General features: G+C 40.0%; 2 protein-coding genes across 5 annotated transcripts; one reads left to right on the top strand and one right to left on the bottom strand.

Annotated features, from left to right (window-relative positions):
- Positions 1–1498: 1498 nt before the first annotated feature.
- On the bottom strand, positions 1499–4849 carry RB195_001225 (uncharacterized protein; the record flags this gene model as incomplete). 2 transcript variants are annotated; one of them, XM_013447407.2, is made up of 6 exons in its annotated part: positions 1499–1613; positions 2977–3141; positions 3224–3334; positions 3395–3533; positions 3612–3723; positions 4688–4849. In XM_013447407.2, 6 exons carry the CDS (start codon positions 4847–4849, stop codon positions 1499–1501), a joined length of 804 nt encoding a protein of 267 aa, XP_013302861.2. The 2 variants fall into 2 exon arrangements, with proteins under 2 accessions (XP_013302861.2, XP_064053787.1); XM_064197906.1 differs by having other exon boundaries at positions 4688–4711.
- A 6852-nt stretch (positions 4850–11701) lies between these two features.
- Positions 11702–24565, top strand: RB195_001224 (uncharacterized protein; the record flags this gene model as incomplete). 3 transcript variants are annotated; one of them, XM_064197905.1, is made up of 18 exons in its annotated part: positions 11702–11767; positions 13404–13544; positions 13931–14019; positions 14080–14182; positions 14316–14425; positions 14510–14632; positions 14934–15016; positions 18101–18234; positions 18297–18430; positions 21636–21768; positions 21872–22062; positions 22229–22410; positions 22481–22630; positions 22762–22847; positions 22947–23033; positions 23528–23570; positions 24188–24228; positions 24563–24565. In XM_064197905.1, the coding sequence occupies 18 exons, from the start codon at positions 11702–11704 to the stop codon at positions 24563–24565; spliced, it is 1899 nt and encodes a 632-aa protein (XP_064053785.1). The 3 variants fall into 3 exon arrangements, with proteins under 3 accessions (XP_064053785.1, XP_064053784.1, XP_064053786.1); XM_064197904.1 differs by lacking the exon at positions 13404–13544; XM_064197903.1 differs by lacking the exons at positions 11702–11767; positions 24188–24228; positions 24563–24565 and adding an exon at positions 13149–13191 and having other exon boundaries at positions 13447–13544; positions 23528–23626.
- Between the last annotated feature and the right edge of the window lie 1885 nt (positions 24566–26450).

Below are 26450 nucleotides of genomic sequence, written 5' to 3'. Positions count from 1 at the left end.
TAGAAGCTTACAATATAAACTATTGTCAAGTGCAAATTGTTTGCTGAAAACTTTCCGAGGAGATTTTTCACGGCTTGGAAAGTATGGCTTTTTATTAATCTTCGATGGAACACTCGTGAATTTCTTAAGAGAATGGAAATTACGAACCAACATATGATGTGGGGTATCAAAATGCTCTAAATAACCTCCTGATTACGGACGTAATATACATTTTGTCCAATTTCGAGAAATAAGCGGAAATCCTCTGAACACCCCTTCCTTCCATGCAGATGTATCCGCGAGATATGCCAATGGCAGGATTGCGGAGGTGTGAAAGTAATTAACGGGGCTTGAGGAAACTTTGCCCGTCTTTAGGCCACACATTTGTCAAAAGTAAATTCTCGAAGTATATTTGAGATCAGCAGCTCATTTACTTTCGAATGGTTCTTTCAAAATTTAATCTTGACCACTTCCAAGAATTCCGACGGTTTGCGACGGATTTTGGGACACAAGTTAGTAGCGGTGTTGTAGGTGGTGATCCAGTATATGAGTAGTGTTAGGTATGCAGAGTCAGTAACTTAGGTGAATCTCTTTAGGATACACCATCACTAAGTGCTGTGACGAGACATAGCCTGGGATCAAAGTCGAAATTCCGCCGGAATCCTCTTAACAGGCACTCGGAATTGTGCAGTAATGCGATTGACCTCTTGCAAACAAATTCAAGATGAGTGCAATTCAGTATGTGGAATTAGAAAAATTCCTCAAAATCTTCGAAAATAGCATATGCAGATAGAAGGATCATAAGCACACTGACACAAATACTGGCCTGAGGTAACAGCTGCATTCTATCGAGACAGGTTCATTTTCGCAAGTAGAACGCTGGGTGTTGGCGCAGTAACTCTAGTTGAATGGCTCTTGTTATAGAATCTCATCTAATCCGATTCAGGTGCTCTTTTTTATTCCATGGAACAGTATATAGATGGAGGATTCTTCCAAGAACACTGTTTAGCTTAGGAACTGTAGAATTCTAGAAAATTACAAAAGAGACAAACTTTTTGTAGAATCTTCGGATTCAATTGAATAAAACACTCCGTCCTTGAAAGAACTAACAAGTGGAGAACCTTTCTGTTATTTGAATCTCAAATTAATGGCTGTAGTAAAAGATCACTGAGGTCACTGTGAGCCTTGATCCATCTTGCTGAACACAGTCACAACAATATTTTAGGCTGTAAAAATACTTTCTCTCATGCTTTTATGAAAAGATTCGCTCATTCCTCCATCGGAAGAAGACTCAAACCCAATAATCCGTTTTTATACAGCATCATTTTTTGTTCACAGCAACCTATAGGTCTGTGTAACAACGGCGAAAAGTTGTTTCTAATCCTCTCCATCCGGATACAAGGTCCCAAACAGTCAGGCATCACAGCGTCTAGCGCTTCACCGAACAATGAGGATCTGATTTATTGTTTTTTTTTTGAAGTTTTTATCTGCACCTGTGACCAATGTTTTCGCAAACGTATTATTGTTTTTTCGTCTTCTCGGCATTGAATTTCTTTCCGCCTCCTTTGACATACGACTGGAAGTAAAAGTTTGCGAACAGTGACACGTACGAGAATTCCATGATGAGACAGCACCTGCAAATCTAAGCTCTGTCAGATGTACAAATCTTAAGGTCATCAATCTAACTCTATGTAAACTCAGTTTCAAAAAAATACTTTTTCCAAAACGGTATATGACTGGAAAACGGGTACCCTCGACAACAAAACTCTCCCTCATCAACTGGTTGAGTGCATTTCAGGCAGGACCTAGGAAAGAGGAAACGTGTGTTGAGATAAGAAAGAGGCAGCATCGCGTATTCGCCCGAATGAAAACATTTGGCGAAGGCTATATCTACTCAGTCTACACTATTTAGAGATAAAGTACAGCGTTGCCCTAAGTTTTGAATCTCAGTTTTTCAGAGCCTATTTGGGAAATTCTTCTAATGCACCCACCTCGCTCACACATATGTAGCAAGAAATTTGTTGAACTTTATATATCTATTGGGCAGGTGCAGTGCAGCGGTTAGAGGTTTCGCTTCCTGCACGATCGATCGGAAGTTCGAATCCGCCCTAGTGCTCAGCAAACCTTTCATCCCTCCGGGGTCGATAAATTGGTACCAGATTTGTCTGGGAGAATAAAAACCCCGAGTTGACACATCGGCTAGCCCCCGCAAGTCATTGTTTAAGCCAGACACCCGTTTGTAAACCCCAAACGATTCTGAATTTAAGTGAACGTGGGGGCGCATCCCAAGCGGATCGAATTAACGCCAGAAACCTTATCCTTTATCCTTTATGTATCTATTAAATGATAACTGCATCATTTAACACAAACATCGCTCAGTGAATTTTCTTTCATTGCATTTGTAGCTAAGTTATATTATGGGATTATTCAGAGAGATAAGGACATTTTTTTCGATTTATCAAATTTCGGCTCCTGCATTTCCTTTCTGTCCTTAAATTAACAGCTTATTTTTTGCCTTCTTTCTACTTATAATTCTGTCATTTGCGGCTTTTTCCATTATTTCGGCGATTTTCTCATCAAAGTACATGCAATTAGTTTCTGAGGAAGATTGTACCTCTAAAGTAGATCTTAATTCGAAATTGTAACATCCAAGAACAATTTTTAAAACGTCATTGAAAAATAATTGTTGTTCTATGTTGTATAAACGATAGAATCTACGTATTTTCCCAGTTCGTCTATTTCAATACCAGCTGTCCTATCAATGTCCATCATACCCGGTTACAATCTGCCCATGCTCCATCAAGTTGCACTCCAAAGTACATGAGAATGTCTTGTTCAGTGTCATGTGGTTTTGTTTCAAAATCCTTGCTCTTAATCTTAAGATGCGAAGGCAACTAACAATTGTTTTTTAGAAAACTGACATTTGTTCCCCACACAAATTTTTTGAAGCTTTCGCGTGAGCGAATGTTGAAGGTCAACCTGCTGTCGGAAACTTACCAAAAAACTTGGGGTGTGCTGTCAACCTTGGCGCCTTGGCTGACAAGGTAGCCGACATGGAATAGGATGAAGTGTGTGATGACAAACTGCAGGATTTGCATCGTCGTGATGTTTCGCGCAACCCATGCGGGCACTTTCACACCGCACGACCGAAGCATATAATACCTAAAACACAGACAGAGCCATACTTCTGATTCTTTTTTCCATTTTTTTCCAGGTTGCCGGTCATCCAGATTTTTCCACTTACCCGTACATGATCGAGTGCACTGTGAAGTTCATCCATGTGATCCAGCTATTGTACGCGATGTCTTGAGAGTACGACCAAACAGCATAGTTTAGAGTCAACACGTGATGGTACCTTGTAGTTGCGAATATCGAACGAATGTTGTGTTGTGATAGAAAAATCGATGTTGCTCACCAGTGCAAAAAAATAAGCGGCTTCTTTCGAAGCACTATCAAAATCGTATCGCCTAATTCAAGCACTTTGGTCATGACAAACAGAAATGTCCAATATCCACTATAGCCACTAAAGAAGTCCCCAATGTTCGTGTATGATGCTGAAATGTATCTCTATTTTTTGAATTAATTGACTAAGCTTATGTTCATAAAGCAATCATTTCGTTTTGATAACTCACACACAAACCCTCTGTAGTAAATTTCATAGAAAAGGCCATATCCGGTAATGATGCTACCGATTGTACTGAATATTGCTAACCAAGCGTTCCAAAAGTTCAAAACCGGGGTGAGCTGAAAATATGTATCGGGTGTTAAAAATTCGAGAGTCTCACTCCGAATTATATTAAAATTTCCACATTCTCAACACTCCTTGCTAATTTATTTATTTTATTCAAGAACAAGAAAATGGAGCCTAGTTTTGAGCGGTGTTTCAAGCCTGCGTGTCGTGTTTTGATCTTTCACCCAGTTTTGTTCTTTTTTATAGCTTTTTGTAAGCCCATTGAAGTAGCTAAATAGTGCAAATTTCCTGGGAAAATTTTCTCACCTTTCAATCACCAAAGTCTCGAGAAGTTAAAGGCATCACTCCACGAATCTGAGGTGGTACGGATTTCAGGTGGAGTATTCGTATACGGGATCGTAGATTATGGAGAGGGGGTGATTCCGTCCAATTTTTCCTAATTGCCGTAAAAAACGGCCCGGAAGATACGGCTTCGGGCGTTCTGGCGCACTATTTTCCACAAGGAGTTCGACTGGAGCGCGCCAGCGTTGTGCGGCGCCGCATCTTCCGGGCCGTTTTTTTTACGGCAATTAGGAAGAAATGGACGGAATTACCCTCCTCTCCATAATCTACTATCGCTTACAAGAATACTCCACCTGAAATCTGCACCACCTCAGACTCGTGGGGTGATGCCTTCAAACCAAAGCATAGAAAAAAGCTATCACATGTCCAATGAGTACAATTCCATGATTTTTGCGTAATTAACCAAACTGCAACGATATGAGCCTCAAGAAACACGATTAAGAACTAACAGTTCAGTCTGGAAAATGGATAACGTGAAAAATTATGACTTCCACCCATAAGAATTGATACAGTCATTCACAACCTTACTTCATTAAACTCGTTTCATCTGCGATTCAGACATCAATACTATTGAAGTGTTGCAAAGAACATTTAGATCCTGTGTCGCTTGCAGAGGAAATTACAGTATTCTGTCGTTTTTTTTATTAAAAAAAATCTTAAAATTAAAAGCTCCACCTGAAATGGTTTGAAGTTGCTCATTATTGCTTTGGTGCTAAATATAACTACTACATAAACTAATGAGGTTACTAAAGCCGTCCTCTCAAAACTCCTCGTGTAGTTTTTAGCTTCCTCATAGCTAAATGGAGATGAACTAGCAACCTCAAGAAAGGAGGGCATACCTAAAAATGATATTAGAAACAATCGATTCCCCTTCAACCCAAAACGGTTAAGAGATGTAAGAGTGATTTCTTGAAAAGGAACACTAAAAACGAACTGATAACGTTGTAAGGGCAGTTTATATGGGTGATGTTATCAGTGCCTTTTTGGTGGTTCGATGGGAAGGTGTTCTACGCGCACGGAAATTCGTCTCTCATGCGACAGGCTGCCCTGTCGAAAGACTGTCGCAGAGAGACGTCGCAGGCTTGCTGCTTGTGCAAGCCCAGTTGATGATCGCATAAATTTGATCGTTGACCTTTATCTGATATTCGATGGTCGCAGCGCTCGAACTCCTCGAGAGCAACTCATCGGTGTCTCTTCTGTGTGGTCCAGATAAAAGCTTTCATAATGCGATCCAGCGAAATCAGGAAATGGAAAATTTCTAGGGACGTTTTGCACATTTCTGTAAATATTATTCGGAAAAACGACCGAAAACCAGATCCTGAAAGTGCAGTTGTTTCGCTGAGGACATTCCGGATCTCTACCCAGCCGGTACATTAATTATCTCTTCTCTTCATGCATGCGAAAAGGTGCGGAGCCATTTATACTTAGTGTGAGTTGATGATTGTTAGAGATGCCTACTTTCGAAAAAAAAACATCTAAGCAAGGTGTGACATTAAACAGAATAATTTTCATTAGTTGGAAAGAAACAACGCTCACTTTGGTCTCAACTAAGGATCGGAATGGATAGACGGTGATTGCCTTCAACCGCACGACAGCAAATCACACACGATTGAGGCCAGGTAGAGAGAAGAGGAGTACGGAGTCATGTCGAGAGAGCGAAAGAAGTACCTTTCACTCATACAGTCTTTATCGTTATCGAAAGCTCAAGACCTCAACTTTATCTCTATCTCAAGTTTTATCTCTTTATCTCTTTATCTATCTCCTGATGGTCCTACACACTTTTCGCTGCATTTCATTCTTCCTAGGACATCTAGTATTTTAGGATCATGTGCTCTCAGGAGAACCTAGGACTCGTGCTAATTGGGATCATACTTTACCATAAAAGTAACTTAAAGGCATCACCCTACGAATCTGACGTGCAGGATCGTAGATTGCAGAAACGGGTGGGATCCCGCTCATTTCTTCCTAATCGCCATAAAAAACGGGGCGGAAGATGGCTTTGAACGTACTGTGCGCTATCTTCTACAAAGAGTTCTATTGGAGCACGCCAGCCTTATGCACGCGCCGCATCTCCCGGGCCGTTTCTCACGGCAATTAGGAAGAAACGGGCGGAATCACCCTCTTCCGCACAATCTACGACTCCGTATAGCCATAAACTACCTGAAACCCGTACCACCCCAGATTCGTAGGGCATATCTTTAAATGTAGTCGGATCAGAACGAAATGTAGTCAGTGCAGTCGCATTCGCTATATTTCATTTTTCCGAGTACGTCCAGGATTTCAGGACCATGTGTTCTCAGGCGGATCTAGGATTCCTGCTATTTGGAATCACAATTTATCGCATCGATACTTTAAATATACTCTGATCAAAACGGTATGATGTTCGGTGCAGTTGCAAAAGGGACTGCGGTCGGAGCGGTCCCGTGGAGTTAGCGGTTGGGATCAAGGTGGGACCATCGTGAACTGCAGCCAAGAGTGGTACTAGCGATGGTCCACCATCGCATCAAGCTTTTTTTCGTTTTGCCCCGAATTATGGCAGATTGTCGTCAGACATTGATTCACCGAATGCTCCCAGATCATTGATGTATGGGAATTTCAGGTAACTTTTTTCAAATTTTACTTCGAATGAATCAACGTTGTATTGAATTCCAGAAAATAACCTTTAAGCAGATGAACTTGTGGATTAATTCTAGACGGTTTGACCTTTAGAGTCAACTCTGCACCCGTCTATCCCTCAACGAATATATCTGATTCTTTCTAAGGAGCACACATGGAAAATCAATGTGAATATTTGATCGAAAACTGGTGTTGTGCCGTTGATGAGGAAATTTTAGAATCTTCGAATCTCTTTGCACATTGGTGACTTGTTTATTCATCCATGTGCAAGGGAAGTGCTTGCAAGTTGCTGTGAAACCTTTCGGAGAGGAGTTAACGTCACCACTGTTCGCATACAGAACCAAGACCAAAAGCAATTATAACTTCTCTTCTGCAGGGGTTATGGAACGTACGACGTGCATAAAGGAGAACCATGCCTCGTATGTAAGGCCGACCCCTGTAAAAGGTCGGTCTTAGACCATGGGACAGCCTAATACACGGGAAAAGTATGTTCGCCTTACAAGTTCGCAGAGATAAACAAGAGAAGAAAAGTGAAGATGAACATGGGGACAATTCTATAGTCTAAAAGACAACCACAAAGATTTCCACAAAAACTCCAGATTTTCATATCAAAACCCCAGAGATCTTGCTGTTGAGACTAGGCGGATTTACAAGCGAGGAAGCCTTTTGCCATAGGCTGAATTTGCCGTGTTGGTGTATGAGCGAAGCTGGTTGCATCAGGTGAAATGCATGAATAATACAATTAATCCTTGATGAGGATTCAAGCCTAGACACTATTTCTGGATGTTTGCTATGATTAGAGTGATTACTAATCTTTTAAATGCAAGCATATTTACTGCAAAAACTTGTCGATTAAGAGGGAGTCTTTTCCAAACGTCATAGCTCTGCTGTCAGTGCTTTGGCTTAGCAACGACGATTCTCGCAAAGAATCCGTTATTTTTTTCACAATTAAGTCAAGAAAGTCTGGAAAAAGATCCCAAATCTAGGTTCTATAATGAGCACATGAAGCGCGGCATCAATCGTATTTGTAGAGTAGGGAGAGAATTTCTTTGAGAGGCTATTTTGGGTCGACCTTTGCTTTCTACACAGAGGAAATGTGCGGTTCTCAGTCCTTTCATTGAAAGTATACCAGACATTTCTCACAAGAATGTTGTAAAAGCTGGTGCATAAAAAACAATGATGAATTCGCCGACGTCATTTTTCCTAGGGTTCCTTTCAAGCGCACACAGCTTGCTGAAAAAATCCTCACGAAATATTTTCTCAGGAATTCCACAAAAAGAACTGACTGTTTCAGAGTTCCAGTAAAGATAGTATGGTTAACGCCAACAATCAAATAAACAATTTAACACCCCTCAAACTTTTAAAATTTCAATTTCAAGAAGATTGAAGGGACAGGTGAAGTTTAAACTGCAAGTCACATTTAGAAGTAGTAGCATCGGCGAGACGTCAAATGGGGGCGGCACTATCTGACCTTCACGATCGATGGGGCGATGACGACGTTGAGCTATCAGGAGCCCTTTTTTATCTTCCTTTCAGTGGTTCCTCTTCTTTCTAATCATAACTTCTTATGATTGGGAACAAAATGTATTAGTAGAACACAAATGTATTAGCAAAACAACTGGTCACTGCCCAAGTGCATTAATCCACAATATCAGAAGTGTAGAATTCTGGGATCACCACAACACAACACAAAACCGTATTATTTTTTTGAAGTAATGAACATAATTTTACTGCGAAAAGTGAATAAATATTCATACAAAATGTTTTGGAGAGAATTTTATCAGTTGAAGTTGTGAAGCAAAATAGGTTAAAAGTCCTTAAAATAGTTTTTAAAGAGTTGTTATATAGACGAATAAATCATTCCAGATTGATAATATTCTTGTTTATAAACTTTACATGTGATCATGATGACTAAATTAACGATTGTTTGTTGCTGTTTTGTTTATTTGCGGTTTTTTTGATGATTCAAGTCCAATAAAAGTGTTATGTTATCCCAGCCATGACATTGAAACTGCGCCAGATTTCAGAACACTATCATTGATCGTCTGGATGAAACCTGACCTTGCTATTTGGAACATCGCATATGTTTATTTCAGCTCTTACGATCCCTTCGTACGGGTAAAGGACAACACTCCTTCTCCAAATTTCACTCAAAATGAGAATCTGTTTCTGGCACCTTGACATGTTCCTTGACTATTTATTTTTGTACGTGCTACAACGTGAACAAATTATTTTACAGAAAAGCACAGATCAGGTCTCGATGTAATGGATTCACATGCAGGAATTCTTGCAGGAAATAATTCAGTTCAATATATTTCGTTTGTGCAAACTCCCGTGCAAGTTCTCCCGGAGAAGGCATCTCCAAGATGCTAAAATTTCCCTAATAAGTACTTGAGAGGACAGTTTAGACAAAACAAGTGATAACTGTTGTTGAATTCTTGCCACTAAGGAGTGAGCGAAAACTACTGGTGTTCAAATCGCTCCAATTTTTCTTTTTTTTTTCGAAGTAATGCTTTGGAAGCAAACGTAGTTAATTTTTTGAAGTTTTTGCTTTGTTTAGAATTCTTAAAATAAAACTTAAAATTCGAACCACTCTAGCTGTACTGTATTCTCAGTTCACGAAGTTCGCACTTGACGCACAGGGAGTCATTGTGCACTTCTTCCTTTGTCTTCTTGGACTTCTTGAAAACTTTCAGCATTCCGAGCTGGACATCAAGTCATCTCGATTTACTCTGCAATCTTGCGTGAGTGATTACGAACAGGAACGCACTGTTTTCACGAGGACAACGTGGTTGAAAGTGAGCGTACATCATCGTAGCGCAGTCAGTAAGCGACTTAAAGGCATTAAGCGGAGTTAAGCGGGTGTCACATTGTGCAGAAATCTACAATCTGTCCGACGGAAGCGCAAAGGTACAAGATGAGTGGACTGCAACTTTTTGAGCGGATTGACACTACTGTTCACGGTGCAGGATCAGATAGGATTTGAGCGGGACTCCCAGAACGAGGCCTTGTCCTATTCTTCAAAGTGTTCAAAAAATAAAAGTTATTCAAATAGAAAGATGTTAACTACTTAAATTTATAGCGCTAAAAAGTCTTACTTATTCTTTGACAGTAAATATTTGTTGATTTAGGCGTCCTCTAGAGGTGCATGCAGCGATCTACGTACTCATAGTAACACAACGACGATATTTTACGTTCATCTGATACTAATTAAAAATGGTGCGGATTTGACACAGTGTACGCACTGTTAAGTTTATCTGCGTTCAGATCAAGATTTTGAGTTGATCTTCAGATTAGGAGTGGATTTGAAAAAACAGTTCTACTTACTTTTCACATCTACCGTAAAAGTATCACAGTACACCATTGCGACGAATTTGTGGTATAAGTGAATAGTCATCGTTTTCTGGATAATCTTTACCTGGCATCTGTAATTCCTCATTAACTTTTCAGCAGTAGAATTCAACAGTCGATCACTAACAACGACGAAAATTGAGGCTTTGGGACTTGAAACATTGAAAAAATTGAATCAACCTACCAATTTTTTGACTCCACCACTCTTTCCTATCACATTTTTTCTCACACAAACAAGCAGAAAATGTTCAGAACGACACCCTACCCTCTTGTTTACCTTCAGGTATTTATTTGTAAGATCCATCGCTCTTGGCTTCTTTCACGGGATTTGACGAATATAATAGGTCAGGCTTGATTTCGAGTGTTTGAATAAGAGACGATGCGTTCGACGAGTCAGCTTTACACTCGCAACGCAATCGATTGTCATGGCTTTCCTTACCTCAACTCGGATCAGCTTGGATCTCGCTTGAACTCTCGATGCTTCTGTTACCTGACTGCGGACCCTTTTTCAAACTGATTGATTTAATGTCTTTTTTTCTCTTTCTTTTTCACCCTCTCTCCCTAAGTATAATATATCTACAAGTAAATATTGCATCTGTAAAGAATGCCTTTTTCTTATTTCTCCTTTTCCCCATAATTCTTTAGATTTTTTTCTGGTAATAAGAGTTCGATTCCAATTTCGATATGCTTGTTGCAAGGGGATCCTTTTTCTTACGTTGTACAGTACAACTTGTTTCCATGGAGGTCAATAAATTCTGCTACAGATCACAGTTATTAGAAGAAAGTACAAGAGCGCAAACTGTTCGAAAATTTCCATTGAAATTCATGTCTGCATGATGGTTCTAAGGTTTACAGATCGAATATCGACCGGAAAGAAGAAATTGTCATCCAAGAAAAGTCAGAGTTCTAGCAATATTTGCAAGATATTTGCAGAAAATTTTTTTGACTTTTGACTTTGAATTTTTTTTTGTGAGCAACCAGAAAGAAACTAGTCGTAGCTTTATACTTTAAACGGATAGTAGCGACTTAAAGGCATCACCCCACGAATCCGAGGTGGTGCAGATTTCAGGTGGAGTGTTCGTATACGAGATGGGAGACTATGGAGAGGGGGGTGAATCTGTCCATTTCTTCCTAATTGCCGTAAAAAACGGTCCGGAAGATGCGGCGCCGCACAAGGCTGGCGCACTCAAGTCGAACTCCCTGTAGAAAATAGTGCGCCAGAACGCCTGAAGCCGTATCTTCCGGGCCGTTTTTTACGGCAATTAGGAAGAAATGAACGGAATCACCACCCTCTCCATGGTCTCCTATCCCGTATAAGAATACCCCACCTGAAATCCGTACCACCTCAGATTCGTGGAGTGATGCCTTTAAGCAAAGTTTGACATACTGCTTTCTAAAAAAATCCATATGATTCGCTTGAAAAAGAGTTCTCCCCAGTTAGTACTAACTTCAGCAACAATTAAGAACGTTACAGCGGTTGTTCAGTAGATAGTCGATAGAACGAGGTTATGTTTTGATTCTCCGGCTCAATTCACAAGATCACATGATTGAAAGTATGATCCGAGATGTACCTGAATTGCTCCAAATCGCTGCGCTCGTCGATATCACGTGCAACTGCAGGCAGCTGTTCGGTCGCCTCGGTTCCACATCCTTAGTTTCAATTATAATTCGAGTTGTCTTGAAGCTGACCGGTGTCGTCTGACCTAGCTACCGTCAGATTCTATGCCCGAAGGTGTAGCCGTCGACGAACGCAAAGGAACGTTGCCAAAATCACTGTCCGACACAGAGGTGAGTGCGGTCATTAATTGAGGCAATTGATCTTCTGACATCGAACATATTCTCCTTAATGACTAACATTCAACGTGCTCTTCAAATGCGCGATATCACCCTAACGCAATAAAAAGCTATTCTTAGCTCTCAAGTTGAAAAACATCGCTCTCGACTTATAATTATTCTGAAGCGGTCAGACATTGTCATTGTGGTGACGTCATCGTCTTAGACTTTACACTTTCTGATTTTAATTTAGAATTTCACGAAAATATAGCTATTGTTCCAATGAATGTCTATGCGTCACCGTAAGAGAAAGAGCAGTCAATCTTTTTAGAAAGAAGAAAAAATGGAATTTCTGCATTCTGTGAAGAGTCTCTTTAAGTTGACCATACGTTTTTCGTAAAATCTCTGCAAACGCAACCTATTTGTCGAACAAAAACAAGTATTGACTTTGTGAGATGAGATTTGGTAGATGTAGCTAATGTGTTACATCTCTCTGTAGCTGCTGTTTTCCGCATCTCAAGCCATCAAAAATCCTTTGTGGTAGATATACGGGAAGTTAAGTTATTTCCTTGATCTCCATCTTCTGACCAGCATGAGACATTTTTGGAGTTTTGATGTATTTCTCCGCTTCATGTCCACGTCCATGTGTTTGAGATAATACAATCTTTCCTAGCGTAAAATAGCAATAGTACAATAAATTTCGTTGAATCCTGTACACTACGGCCAGGTAACCTTACCACCATAACGTGGTCCGCAGTCTGCAGCTAGATCAGCGTCCTACAGACTTTAGAGCTCATATTCTCTGAGTAGCTCCGAAATGAAACTAGCTTGCTCACCTTAGAACTTACTTTTGAGCTCTCTGCTTATTTCAGTTGCAAACAGTAAGTTGAAGGAAAAATAGCAGTATGCCCATGGATGGATTTCCACTTTATGAATTCTGAATTCTAATTTGCTAACATATGTAGCTTGCAGCTTGTTGAGTTACTGTCTGGATTTTTACACAAACCCTCACTGGAGCTGTAGATTAAAAAAGCTTAAATAACAGGCAAAACAACCGATCTCATTTCTTTTCAAATGAGGAAGATGCTTATGGAGCAATAATTCGCAGCTTCGTGTGTGTTGCGGGGGTATTTCTTCTCGTGAAACACGACAGAAAATGCACTTATCCCAATCTGCTTCATTGTAATTTACCAGTCGTTGTGTAATATGGTTGCAAGGAATCTGCGTAAGCCTCTTTCGCCTTTAGATCTGCGAAACAAAACGAAACGTACCCTGGGAAATTGTTGCCTTCAGAAGCTCCTGAAATAGACTTGGATTCCAGTGTTTCGAGCAGTTCTTGGATTGGAATAGCCGACAATATGGTTTCGTTCATTCTTGATTGGACTTTTTTCGTCGAATGTTAAAAATTCTTCCCATCCCGAAAATAAGCCATACATTATGTTGGTCGCCAGTGAATTGAACTTCGTACATGTACGCCGCCGGGCGCACTCATCTCATTCTTCGCTTCAGTCGCAGGCTGCCCCACTCATTGGAATCATAAGCATCTAACATCTCACCTCCACCCTTTACACCGCCATTGAACATCTGCGGAGGCCTTCTTATTGATCGAAATTCTAGAGAGACGCTCACACTTCACAATAAATATTAACAGAATTTCGCTGAAGTTGATGATGCTCGAAGAAACTGCTGTTTAGGTCATTTTTGCGTCGAGAAGAGCTTCATCGGAGTGCGCATGAATACACTAACTTACCTAGCCGAAATCGTGTACGGAGCCTTCATTCACCTGCTGGAGGTGCTGATAGATATCCTATTCTCTTCTAAACATTACTGCGCACACATATAAATCCACTAATTTCACTAACCGGTCATATCCACTGCACAGTCGTCCGGACACCTTTTTTCCAACATTTATCCTTTTGAGTTTTTTTTGAGCAGTTTGAGAGTCTCTGCTGCATTGTAATGAAAACAAACTATCTCTTTAACGGATCGATTTCTTAATAGCCGTGTTACTGAACGCGGAAGAATACGTAAAGTCTTCCCAGTTCATGGGCGCAGCTATCAAGGTGAAAAGAAGTTCGTTCCAAAGCATCACATTCGGGAACGGACAAAATTGACGCGAAAATTTTTCTTTGGAATTTCTCGTGTGTCGTCCCCTCATCGATAACGTTTCTTTTTGAGGTCGTTGCACCTCAGCTGCAGAAATCGCAATCGGCACGAGGGATCTTTATCGAAGATATATGCGCTACAGAAGGGAAGGCAGGGGATAGGTGAGCTGATTGTTTCCGAACGTTTTCTGTGAATTCGCCTGCGGATTCATGCATTTCCAGGTTATGGTTGATACTTGCCAATCCTATAGAGGGCAGCCTCTCTTTATCGTTCGTTTTGGAAGAGGAAGAAGTGCCTGCCGATGATGTTGCCCAGAGAGGCACGGTAAGAGTACTAGATATTGATTGAAGGATTGGGAAGTAAATTACAAAATGTTGAGTGTAGATTTTTCAGCGCATAATTACTTATTAGTGGAGCCTCTCAATTGTTTATTTGTTTATTTCTTTTCGTCTTCTAGCTTTTCACTTTTACCGTCCCACAACTTCGCTTCTCACATGACACAAATCTGCAGCTGTGCCTCAAAGGACAGTCCATGCATATCAGTATTCCATTCACCTACCGAGCCAAGTAAGTGCGAAATTCTCTTCAAGCATATTTTACTAGAAGTAAACAGGGGAAAGGAAGAACATTTTACTGAAATTCCGTCTTAAGAGAAAATTTGGGTCCGCAGTCTCAATTTGAAAGTTTGGTCGACTTTGCGGCAAATGGAGAAATTTCATCCTTAATACTGCCCTTTTCGACGTACATTGGCGAGAAGGACAGCGAAGGCAACACGTTAGTTTTCGAGCTTGCAATTTACACTAAATCGCATGATTTAGGGATTTTAGCAAGTTTACCTCTTTTTACTTACGAGAATACAATTCAAAATCGGACAAAGACCCACCGCTGCGACCGAGCAAATGTGTGCCGCTAAAAACAACGCAGGGCAGATGTGGGAATCAAGCGACCCCATGGCTTAGCATTGAAAGAAAAATTGCTCGTAAACGAATTAAGCGCAGCTCATCCATATACAATACAATTTACTTTTTTACAAGCTTATGCCCATTCTAGCAGAAGCTGAAGCAAATCTTTTCAGGGTTTTGCATATATCAGCAAAGAACTCACAAAGTTTTGCTTTAAAACTGCTGCTCTCAGCGATTCCGCAGGAGAAGAAAGAGGGTGAGTTGGGAAATTCTGAGAACGTTTTATTCAATTGTTGTATTCAGCTTGTTCGAGCACATTGCGTGCATCCGTTGATATTTTGTTACAACAAACATTCCACTTAAACCAAGTATTCGAGGAGTGATGAGAATTCCGAGTTTGTCTAATTAATAACAAGGATTTTGTCTGATGTTTTCTCGAAATGTGAGACTGAATTTTTCACCCGTATTACCGTAATCGCGCAACAAAAAAAGTTGAAGTTTCGGACTCTTTGCTGCGCGTCAAAATGTCCATGACTTCGGTCAAAATCCAACAGCTCGTTTATAAAAACTAATTCGCTTTGCGATATGTTAGTGGCAGCGATTTGCATTTCCTTCTGATTGCAAATCGTCTTAACCTACCTTCCGCTATTTTTCTTCCGGTCAAAAGTTAGTTGAGAAAAGGTTGCAAAATCTGCTGAGTTCAACTTCTTCTCAACTAACTTTCAAAAAAAAAACCAGAGAGTCTCTGAAAAGACAACTTATTTCTACAAATTAATTCGTTCATTTACTCACGAATTCTTTGAATAGACATTTAAAGGCATCACCCTACGAATCTTGGGTTGTGCGGGTTTCAGAGTACTATACGGGGTCGTAGATTGCGGGGAAGAGGGTGATTCTGTTGCTCTCTCCTTGTATCAGTGTAAAAGGACGACCCCGGAGCGCATTTTCTTACGATGTCCTCCATTGCAGCGCCCCACCCTTCCCCCCACACTCCCGCCTGCGAGAAAAATTGTGCCGTCGAATACAAACGTAGAACTTCCCATGTTTCCAATTTATACGTTCACATATGTAATGACACACTTTTAATCATTGCAGCGGCGTCTATATTATATCATGAATTTTTGTTTTACGTGCAGCACTATTTATTAATGTTTACTACTATCCATTTATCAGTACTCATCATATTATATTGTTTTGATTTATTTACTAAGTATCCTATTTGTTCCATTAATTTATTGCATTTAATTTTGTTGCTACATAAGTGCGTGTGTTAGAAAGAATTAGATGAGGTCGTTTTCAAGAGGGTTTCCTCCCAAATAAGCGCTTGACCTTATTTGGGAGCTTCTGGCGCTTTAGCGTACGCTAAGTTCTAGAGTTGAATGGTTCACAGTTATTCTAATTGGGTTTCTGGGAAATTCTTTAAAAAATGGATAATTTTATTCAGGACTTTCTTTTCAACTTTGTGCTAAGAGGTACACAGGACTTAAGGTGTAGGTTGTTTGCGAATATCACAGCGGATCAAGGGAACACTGTTTAAAAATTCAAAAAAAAAAGACGAATTAACAAAATGCTTCATCATAAAACGCGAGTATCTCTTTACACCCGCATTATGACGAAACAAAGACTTTCACAGTGGATTGCAGCACTTGCAGAGGTATAGAAAGTTGTTGATGTTAGCATAATTTATTCAATAACAACTTCAAACAAACTTCAAATTGGTAATTTATTCAATAACAACTTCACGCACTTCCATATCGTCATTCGCACGTGGGTATGTGGTTGTTTCATACGGGGAAACTGGTCAGTTTTAGGGTTCTAGTCCGTCTAATTCCTAGATTTGTAGGCAGTATTTTGCGGCTCCGGCTCCGGCGACTTACCCCTACAAACTACCCAATGAACTCTATTTACTGGTTAATGGTGCCCAACATGGGAAATTTCTTCGAAACGTTAATTTGATCTGCTTAGCACGAAACTAACACATGTCAGATTAAGCGATGAGCAATAGATACACAGTTGTATACTGGAAAATAAGTTAACAGCTGGATATTTTCGTTAATGTACATCTGAGCAACAAGCGACAAGGAAACATGAGTGCGAAGGTTGTGAAGCGTAGAACTCACACTAGCGCAGTGCGTGCCAAGTGTCTTCGTGGATATGTTTCTCAGGAAAAAAAACTGTTCTTTCTGCGCCACTTAGAGGGTTATTTTCAGGAAACTTTGGGTTAGGTCGGTGGACTGGCTCGTGGTGAAATGTTCAAATCGCATGTAGAACAAGACACGCTTTTTGTGATTAAGAGCCGCAACGTCGTGGTCCAAAAGAATAAACTTGCCACCGTCACAACAACAGGTTAACAGGAACAGGTTTAGACGGTGGAAACTTCAAACCATAAGTGCACTAAGGACAAAGCGGGAACATTTTCTTTCTAGCACTATTGTTAGCTTTTCTAAAATAATCGTGTGGCTTGTTACTTATTGAGGCAATACTCTTATTCTCCTACTTTTTATCAGAAAGCTGAAGCTGTTGAATAGTCCTCGTCCACAACTATCCATTGACGCAGCAACAGATGACGTTAGTGGGGAAAATAGCAAATCAAAATCGAAACGTTTTCTTAGCCTAGAAAAATTCAGTGTTCATTTCAAATCACACTGACCACAATGCGATCGCTCCGGAAGTAAGCGTATGAGATCATAGAGCAATTCCAGAGAAATGTTATAGATCGACGAAATAAATAACGCAAGCTCGGTGCAAGTGTTGAATTGTGCACTTCTGGTAATCTGAACTTTTGCTTTTGAAGAAGATGATCGCCAAGGAAATCTGAATCTGAATGAATCTGAAATCGATTGCATGATTTTTCGAAGAGAATTCTTTTAACAGCCTTCTGTCTAGCAACCCCACCAGTCTGTTCCCGAAATCAACTGTTTCGCCAGAGTTCGAAGCCATAGTTATACAGGCGCGGGAACAACACACCATATACCTTGCTTCGAAATGTTACTGTTTATACTAGACAAGAGTGGAACTTACGCGTGAGATGACTGACTGGTAATCAAATAAGATATGGATATTAGATAGAGGATGCGAGGTTCAGCAGCGATATCTGATTGTGTGTCTTTATGGTGCAGTCTGTTACGACGTGTGTCTTGGTCAGTAGTGACCCGGTCCTGCGCAGTGTGAAAGAATATTGGCGGTCTTTCACGTACTTTTCTATAAAAATGGTTTCTTCCATCTTGGAGTAGGAGTTGTAAAACGATCCTATTACAGAGTGAGCTACAAGAGGTGTTCCACAGAAAAACTCATTTCTCTCGCATCCGGAGTTAGAAACGCTTTCTCTTATTGTTTGTAGAAATCGTGAATATTCGTAATGATCGAGGGCAGACAGCTCTTCACAATGCCGTCCGAGCAGGCGATCCAGACAGTGTTCACTACCTGCTCAGCCAAGGGGCGGCCACAAACATTCTCGATAATCACAAAAACACGGTAAGAGTTATGATACATCCGAGCCGGTCGTGGTTTCTAGTTATTCATTGTTAGGTGTTTAGGTTGTGCACTACCTTGCAGATGCTTACAATGAGGCGATTTTCAAGGAAATTTTGGAGGCCCCAGCTTCTAGTGAAAGCGATTTTGACGCTTTGAATGAAGAAGGATTTTCGCCTCTTCATTTGGCGGTTAGGAGGTGAGTGCTTTTTTGAGCGTTGGGAACAGATTTTCAAACAGCTTTTCTAACAAACTGCTTGACATTTCTGCTATAATCGCCTGCTTTGATTTCATTTCATTCCTTTCTTTTTGCATCAGCACAGGGGCAGTTCTCGACGGAAACTTCGCTGAACATGCAATAGACTGACGTGAATTGCTTGATTATTTTTGGACGTTTTCACTGTGGTGCTTTGAAAGTTGCTTTTGAGTAGCACAGCTACCTCTAAGCTGTAAGCTATGGGACAAGACCTTTCGGCTCACCCTTCTGATCGGCACTACTTTTCCTTTCCTACGCAGCGAAATAATGAATCATCTTTGGGACTCGGTGGAATATTTGCCAGAGCTCTGGTACGCACCGGCCAGTGCGAAGAAGACTGCAAACAATATAGGCGATATGTTCGCAGCAGTGAAGACCATTTGAGAGCGCCGCTGAACATACTTCTGCGATCCTGATATTGCCATCATCAACGCTTGCTAGATCAAGGATTTTCTTGGATGATTACTCAGAAAGAGGCGAATGGAAACGATGAAGGAACCTTCACAATCATTGAAGATTGCTCGTGTATCCAAGTATGTATCGTGACAGGGTCAGGCGAAGTGATAGGACACGACCCTCTCGAGTACGCCCCTCCCCCCTCCCTCTTCTTCTCCTTCATCGTTCCTGCGACAGTTCTCGATTGCTGCTAATTCAATATACTAGAAATTTCATGCGTTTCGAAAAGTCGAAAATTAGCCGGGGAACAAATGCCAGATGTGAAAATCGGTAGGTGACAGAAGCGAAGAAATACCATTTACTAGAAGACGCAAATTTGCGGATAAGCTGTTAAAATACTGGTATTAAAATATTTTCAGTTTTATTCTATTCTATTTCTACTCTAAAATTAGAGATACTAATTATCTTCAAATTCTGATTGAAGCACATAACAGACCAAAAGAGGATATTTAGGTGCGTAGGTCGAATGACGGAGGGACGAAGAAAAAAAGCAAAAAAAAACATTTTGTCCCTGCAATATGACAATGTGATCTCCCAGGTTCGACACCCCACTGAGGCAAATTTTCGCAAAAGAGACAGCAACTTGGAACAACTTCAAGAAAATTAAGAATTTAATTTTACTTAGCAGTTTAAAAGTGACTTTAACAAAATATAATGACCAAAAAAGTTTAGATTTTGTGCACATTGATAGGTCTGGGAGATCGCAAACAACTTCGCCAGTAGAGGACCAAAAGAAAAAGCTCAGGTAATTTTTAAGAGAAGAAGGTTTGCCCTAAAAAAGGCCGCATTGCCTTTTTTCCACCTCCCAGTCATTTTGGAATTTTGATGGGACGAAATTTAAAATTCTCCACGTTTTTTGCACTTGTCCCGTCTAAACTTTAAGAGAACCAGACTGTCCGGAAAGGAGAAACTTGGCATACAAGGGTTTCCCTCAGCCCTCTATCCGAATATATGAATGATTTTTTAAAATGCTGTCTCATTTTTTTAGAATGGAAAAAAATCGCCAGAATCCTAGTTTTTGCTCGCGCGCCGAAAAGTGAATGATTTTGATTAAAATCCAATAACTCGGAGCAACTTAATGGAAAAGCAAATCATCTTCCAGTTTTTTTTTTGTAGCAGAGGATTTTCTCTATCAGGGGCTGCATTAACCCATCTCCAGGGCCTCGCCGTTTTTCCAAATTTTTGAAGGGACAAAGATGGGAAAAATGCCATTTTTCTCATCTCTGTCCCACCAGGATTCCAAAAAGACTACTGGGTGGAAAAAAGCTGTGACGTGACTGTTTTTGCGGTAAACATTCTTCTCTCAAAAACAACCTAAACTTTCTCTTTTGGTCCTCTTATGCCGAAGTTACTCGCGATCTTCCAGGCTTTTTTAGTTATAAAATTTTGTTAAACTTGCTTTTAAACTGGTGTGGAGTGCGCAAAAAATTCTGCTTCATTTTTCAGAAATTGTTTCAGGTTTCCATCTCTTTTGCAAAAATTTGCTTCACTGGGTTGTCGAAGCTACGTTGTCTCATTAGTACATTGCTAATACATCGGACATTGTCAGAACGAAATGTTGATGTTTTCATTTTACTGTCCTATGCCTGAAACTAAAATAACATTTTGTAATTTATGTATTCGACTAATATTATTTATTGTAATATTTTGTAATGTATGTAATTATTTCATAGTACGTAATAATCTGTGTTGGTTGTCATGCTGCTCAATTCACTATGTACTGCCCATACTCCCTTCCCTTGCAACCCACTCCATTAACGAAGCCTCGATGGAAAAATCCCTACACACGCTTGACCCTGATCCTGGAATAAAATGCGGTTCTTTCAACTCGATCATCACCTTCACCTCTGTTCAAATAAAGAGTAATTTGGAGCGTTTCCTTTAACTTTTATGAGCAGAGAGGTGCCGAAAATTTCCCTGCGAGCTGTCCTGTCCTTGCAGCCTGCGTACCCATCTGCGCCAAACAATTTTATCTTGCTGTTTCGGTATTACAACAATCTCGCACACATTCTTAAAAAATGTGCAATTTTTGAAAAGAGGATGGTAGTCACATCCTTTTGTGACTTTCACTTCTCAGCCCCCTTTAACTTTTTGCTTTTTGTTTTGTTTGCGAAATAAGGTAAGGCAGATTTCTGGTTTAAAATCGTTAAAGTCCTAAAGAAGTAAATACTGAACGTTCTACATGGAAATCATTTTCTGATTTTTGTTTGAATTTAGGAACCATTGAGACTATGGGGTAATTAATTTGTTAATATCAATAAAAGTTCCGCTATAATTTCGGGAATTTCTCTTCACATTGTCTCAAGTTGCGTTCCTTTACGTTTAAAGCTTCTATACGGAAACGCCTGAAACATTTTTGCTTTCAATAGAATGTACGTCCAAATGTTAGCGACACAACATTCCTTCAAATCGAATTTTGAAAAAGTGTAATTTTCTTGGTTGTAAAGTATTCTACCTAAGTTTACTTACTAAACCAGAATGATGGAGAGTGACCTGAGCTACTGTCCTCCTTGTTGAGTGTATTGATTGTACGTTACCGTAGTTCCTACAAGAATTTTGTTTTATAATACCATTTTAATCTTCTTACCATTTTTTGAGATTTTACAAAGCTGTATGGGACGTAACAAAATGAGATGGCTCGAGAACATGGGTTATGCTGAAATCTCAAAGAAACAATAAAGTGCTGTTATAGGCTGAAGTTGAGTCTCATTGAAATGCTACTGGAATGTGGTGCGTCTATCAACTGCGCTGATCACGGATCCCGCAATGCTCTTCTACACGCAGTAAATATGAATGACGTCGAAATCGTTCAATTTCTCTTAAGCGTGAGTTGCTTATATTTTATTTAGATTATACTTTCTTATTTTACTTAGAAACTTTTTTATTTTGAAAGCTTCTGACCACCTGAGACCAGATCTGTTTTTGAAGAAAGGAGCCGATCCGAACGTTGAAGACGAGAATGGCGAAACTCCTCTCCTTCTGTGTGCAAAGACTGCAAATTACGCTATAATGGGTCTTCTCATTGACGCCAAAGCCGATCCGCAAAAAAAGAATAAAAATGAAACCTCATTAGCAGATAGCGATGATGAGATGATAAAGAAGGTCATTGCGGGAGAGAGGTGAGCAGCTCGTTTGCACATCGTTTCAACACTACACGTGCTGTTTTGGGTTTTGTTCGTGTTCCGTGTGAATAGCATGACTCAATAGTAAGGATAAGGCGGAAGTGGAAAGTATGAAGAAGGCTTCAACCGTGGCTAAGAAACGATTAAATGAATGAAATTCCAGAGTGGAACTGCCAACGAAAGAACCGCCACCTTTCTCTCCTTCGGATCTGACCACAACTCGTTCTCCACTGTTCGGCAGATCAGTGCCCAACCTTAACGTAAATCAAGATGCCGGCCCTACACGACTTGCTCCTTCTCGTCGTGTCGATCAACAATCGCATCAAGAAAGGGAAGAGGATTACGGTATAGCATAGTTTTCTATAAGAATGTCAATCCACAAAATGAATACGTTGCGAAGAACCGTCCCCTTCAGAACGTGAGACGAATTACACATCACAATCAAACAATGGCGCAACGGAGTCCGACAGTGAATACATAGATGATCAACCGTCAACGAGTAGTGGAAGCCGACCAAAAAGGAGTAGCAGATTCAACAAACGTTCTAGCACTTCAGCCTTAGAAGGTACAGCAATATATCGCCACATTCAACATCAGGGCCCGATTAATAACCTTTCAAAACGCTCTTTTTCGCTGAGATTTGCGTGGACCATGCGCATAAGCTGCTTTTTCCTGTAACTTTTCCCTTTACTCTAGATGATATCTCTTGTCTGGATTATCTCACTCGACTTCGGCTCTCCAAACTTATGGACGAAAACTCAAAATGGCAGCAGTTGGCAACAGTTGCGTGAATAAACGTTTGTCGGAAATTTAATTATTGTCAATCGACAATGGTTGCATTAGATGGTATATCTTCGTTCTTTCCGAAATTAATTATTCAGGAGCTTGGCTGCTCTCACATGATTGAGCTGATTTCAATTTGTTCGGATGATAGCAGCCCAACTATGATATTCTTAGATCAGTTTGAGGTAATTTTTATAGTTATGTCAATGGAGGAAGCTTTCATCTCTTTCTCCTTTTCTATTGCTCTTTATTTCCAAGTTTTCTTTCGTTCACTAGGGTAGTGATAAACATACACATTTTTCTTCGAGAATTAATGTGAGAAAACATTGCTTAGAAAGAATGAAAATTAAGTTGAAATTTGGAGATGATGGTTTTTTAATGGTCTTCATAAACTTGGCAACATGCCGGGAAGCATTTAATTCAATTAATATTATAATCATATTATAATCATATATTATTATAATCAATTATATTAATTAATTTATTAATTTAATTGAGGTTTTCAACACCAAGCCCATAAAAACAGATGCGAATTTTTGCATATTCATGCACAATTATTCCCTATTCGGTATTCCTATTCATTTTACATTTTTATTTCCATTGTTATCACTTATTATTTATTTGTTTTTATTTATTTTTCTTTCATAAGATGAAATTTACTGCGCAGCGTAAATTTCAGCAAATGCCCGAAGCGAAGATCTCACGGGTCCGTTCCGCTCTTAGTTCGTTGCAGGAGGAGGAGTCTGTGAAACTCATCGATGAAAGATTCATCTACTGAAGATCAATTTTTGACCTTAAAATAAACCTATTTCTAAGTCGAGCGGTTTTGTTCGAATGTTTTGCGAAGCACTCTATCACAGCACGTGGTAAGAACAAGTGAAAATAACAGAGGGCAGAAGGCGCTGAATGGCGAGGCAGAGGTCCAACCAATGCAGCGCTTCTCCACATTTTTTCCTCCACCAACAGTTGCTCTTCAATCACACATGCATCGCCCAATCACCCCAACATCCCGTCTCGCCGAGGTCGCACTTGTTTTTCTCGTTGTTCCTTTGTCAGTAACTATCGTTACCTCATTTTTTTCATCTGCTCATCGCCTCCTTGTCATCCTTTCTGTTTCGTGTTTACATCGTCTTCTGCTTAGTTATCTTTTTTTGAAAGAAAGTTTCCAATTGAACTTGCATTCGTTCTACCAGAAATTCTCGAGATTTTTCCAAATTGTTTATCCAGTTTTTTTTTTGTTGGATTTTAAATGATGACTGGCGATGAAATTTAATTCTCCTCCTAGATTTTCGTTCAGAAATTAAAAGATAAACAGCAGAAATTCTATCTCTCTTTGAAGGCGCGCTGCGAGGTGAGAAGGCTCAGGAAAGTGGTGAAGAGGTCAGTGAATGCAATGTAGTAGAAGTTTTGTCTAGCATCCTTCAGCAGGGGCAGATGTAGGTCAGTTGGTAAGGGGTTCGGCAGTTACTGCACGAACAATAGTCGAATAATTCGAGTTAATAGTTAGAAATTGCCTTATTGCCAACCAAGCATATCATCTCTCCGTGGTCGATAAATTGGAACCAGACTTGTCTGCGAAGATAAAAACACTGACTTGACTCATCGGGTCGCCCCCGCTGCTCATTCTAAGGCTGCGCACGCTTTTCTGAATTCAAGTCGAACGCATAGGTGGCTCCACTTTGCTCAGTCGCGCACTTCAACCTTTATATTTCAGTAAATAACATTGAAAAATGGACATACTCCGCCTCAGCAACCAGGTGACTACTTGCGCAGCCGCGTCGGTGCGGGAAGCGAGTTCGGGCAGATAGCAGATCTGAATCCAACACTGAAGTGGTATGATCCAGATCGTTGTAGGAGTATTGATGAATCATTGGTTTAACTAAGCAATAATTGTATGCAGACTAACAATAATCGTAAAAAAAAATTAAATGCAAGCATTTCATAAACGTAGACCTCATTGAGAAAGAGTGCGGTAGAGTTGGCTCGCGTTTTCATCGCACTTGTCGATTTCTCAATTTACCGACAAAAACTTGAAGCCTCAAACAGAATTTAAACGTCCACAATTTCGAAAAGGAAGAATCTTAACACATATCAACAAGTTTGATTTATTTGCAATAATTTTCGTCAGTTTTTTGATGCGCTAACAACATCAGTACTAAAAAAACGCTTCTTGCACTTCCCTCAGGTGGACAACTATATGAAGACATATAGTTGTCCACCCGAGGGAAGTGCAAGAAGCGTTTCCACCTGAGGGAAGTGTCCCCTGAAGCATCTCTTAGAGGGTAAGAAGCTGCTTTACTAATTTCTGGATCCAACAAAACAATGAAAAGCACAAGGTATGAAACATAAAAAACAACTTATGTCGTAGAATAATTTCTGTTGGACATTGTAGCGAAAATTTTAGTTGAAATCAGTTCCACTCTTCCGCTCGAGTTCCACGAATATTCGAGGGTTCTTTGATTGGTCAGATCCAGGGGGTTCAGATCCAGTTGTCCCCCTGTTTGTCCTTTTGTTACACTTTTCGAATGAGAATGTTCACCTGAAGAATATGTACATAATGTCTGTAGAGGAAGCAGATTTTTGAACTGCTATCAACCGCGCTGAGTACTGTCCGCACGTGTTTGTCTCAAACTTTGTATGGAATGCACTAACACAAATTGTGACTTCATCCATTGTCGTCATATGAAAACTGTGTACTACTGCTGTCATACTGGTAAAATACGCATTGATGACTGCTGATGAAGGTGAAGAAGGGTTGGTCGCTTAAGAATCCATGTGTTGATGTAACCAGAAGCGACAGGCTTCTCCCAGCTTAATCTATGATTCTCCGAACTTCGCGTTTAAAAGCGCCTACACTTTGGTCATTGCGTCAGTCAGATTAAAAGTAGGGAATCTTCGAAGGCAATTTCTTCCCCAAAAACTCGAAAAGTTTTTGTAGAGCAAAAACAATCAATATAAGGACAATGATTTTGTGAACGAAAGACCAAGAAAGCCCTAACCGAATGTTGCTTGACCAGATAAACAGCAACATATTTTACAGGGTTCAACTATATCACTAAAGGAAAAAATGCCTAGTGCAAAGAACCTAGAATGAAAAGAATCATCACTTGTATTTATGAAAAAATCGTTTTCAAAGAAAAAGATCGGTTGCAACAAAACTTAGTGACAACGAATTTTTGAACTGCTAGTGAACTTAGTGAATGTCGACGAACAGTTTGGATTATTGGTTTGTGGGAAAAGGTGCGAGGAACATAATGTAATTACCTGTGCACGAATTCTATCATGTAATTGAACAACATTATCAGAAATGAGTTCAATTTGATCATCATCAGTGATATAGTATTTAGAGTTGTAGTTATAGTTATAGAGTTATATAGAGTTAATTACATTGAATTATTCGTGAAACGGCTTGAATCGGCTTGGCTTGAATTAATAAATACGTTCCATTGTAAGAGTATTTCGCTCAAAACGTTCTTTTGTTTTCTGTGTCCCCTGAAGCGGTTGGTGGCGCAGTACGAAGAGATTATTGGAAACAGCCGGTGACCGAACGTTTCTCTCATCTCAACGGAACCAATAAATTTCTATCAGACTCGTTTCGGATC

This window comes from Necator americanus, chromosome IV, assembly GCF_031761385.1.
Source record: "Necator americanus strain Aroian chromosome IV, whole genome shotgun sequence".
In the NCBI taxonomy this organism is placed as follows: domain Eukaryota; kingdom Metazoa; phylum Nematoda; class Chromadorea; order Rhabditida; family Ancylostomatidae; genus Necator; species Necator americanus.
This window is presented reverse-complemented; position numbering and strand designations above follow the sequence as displayed.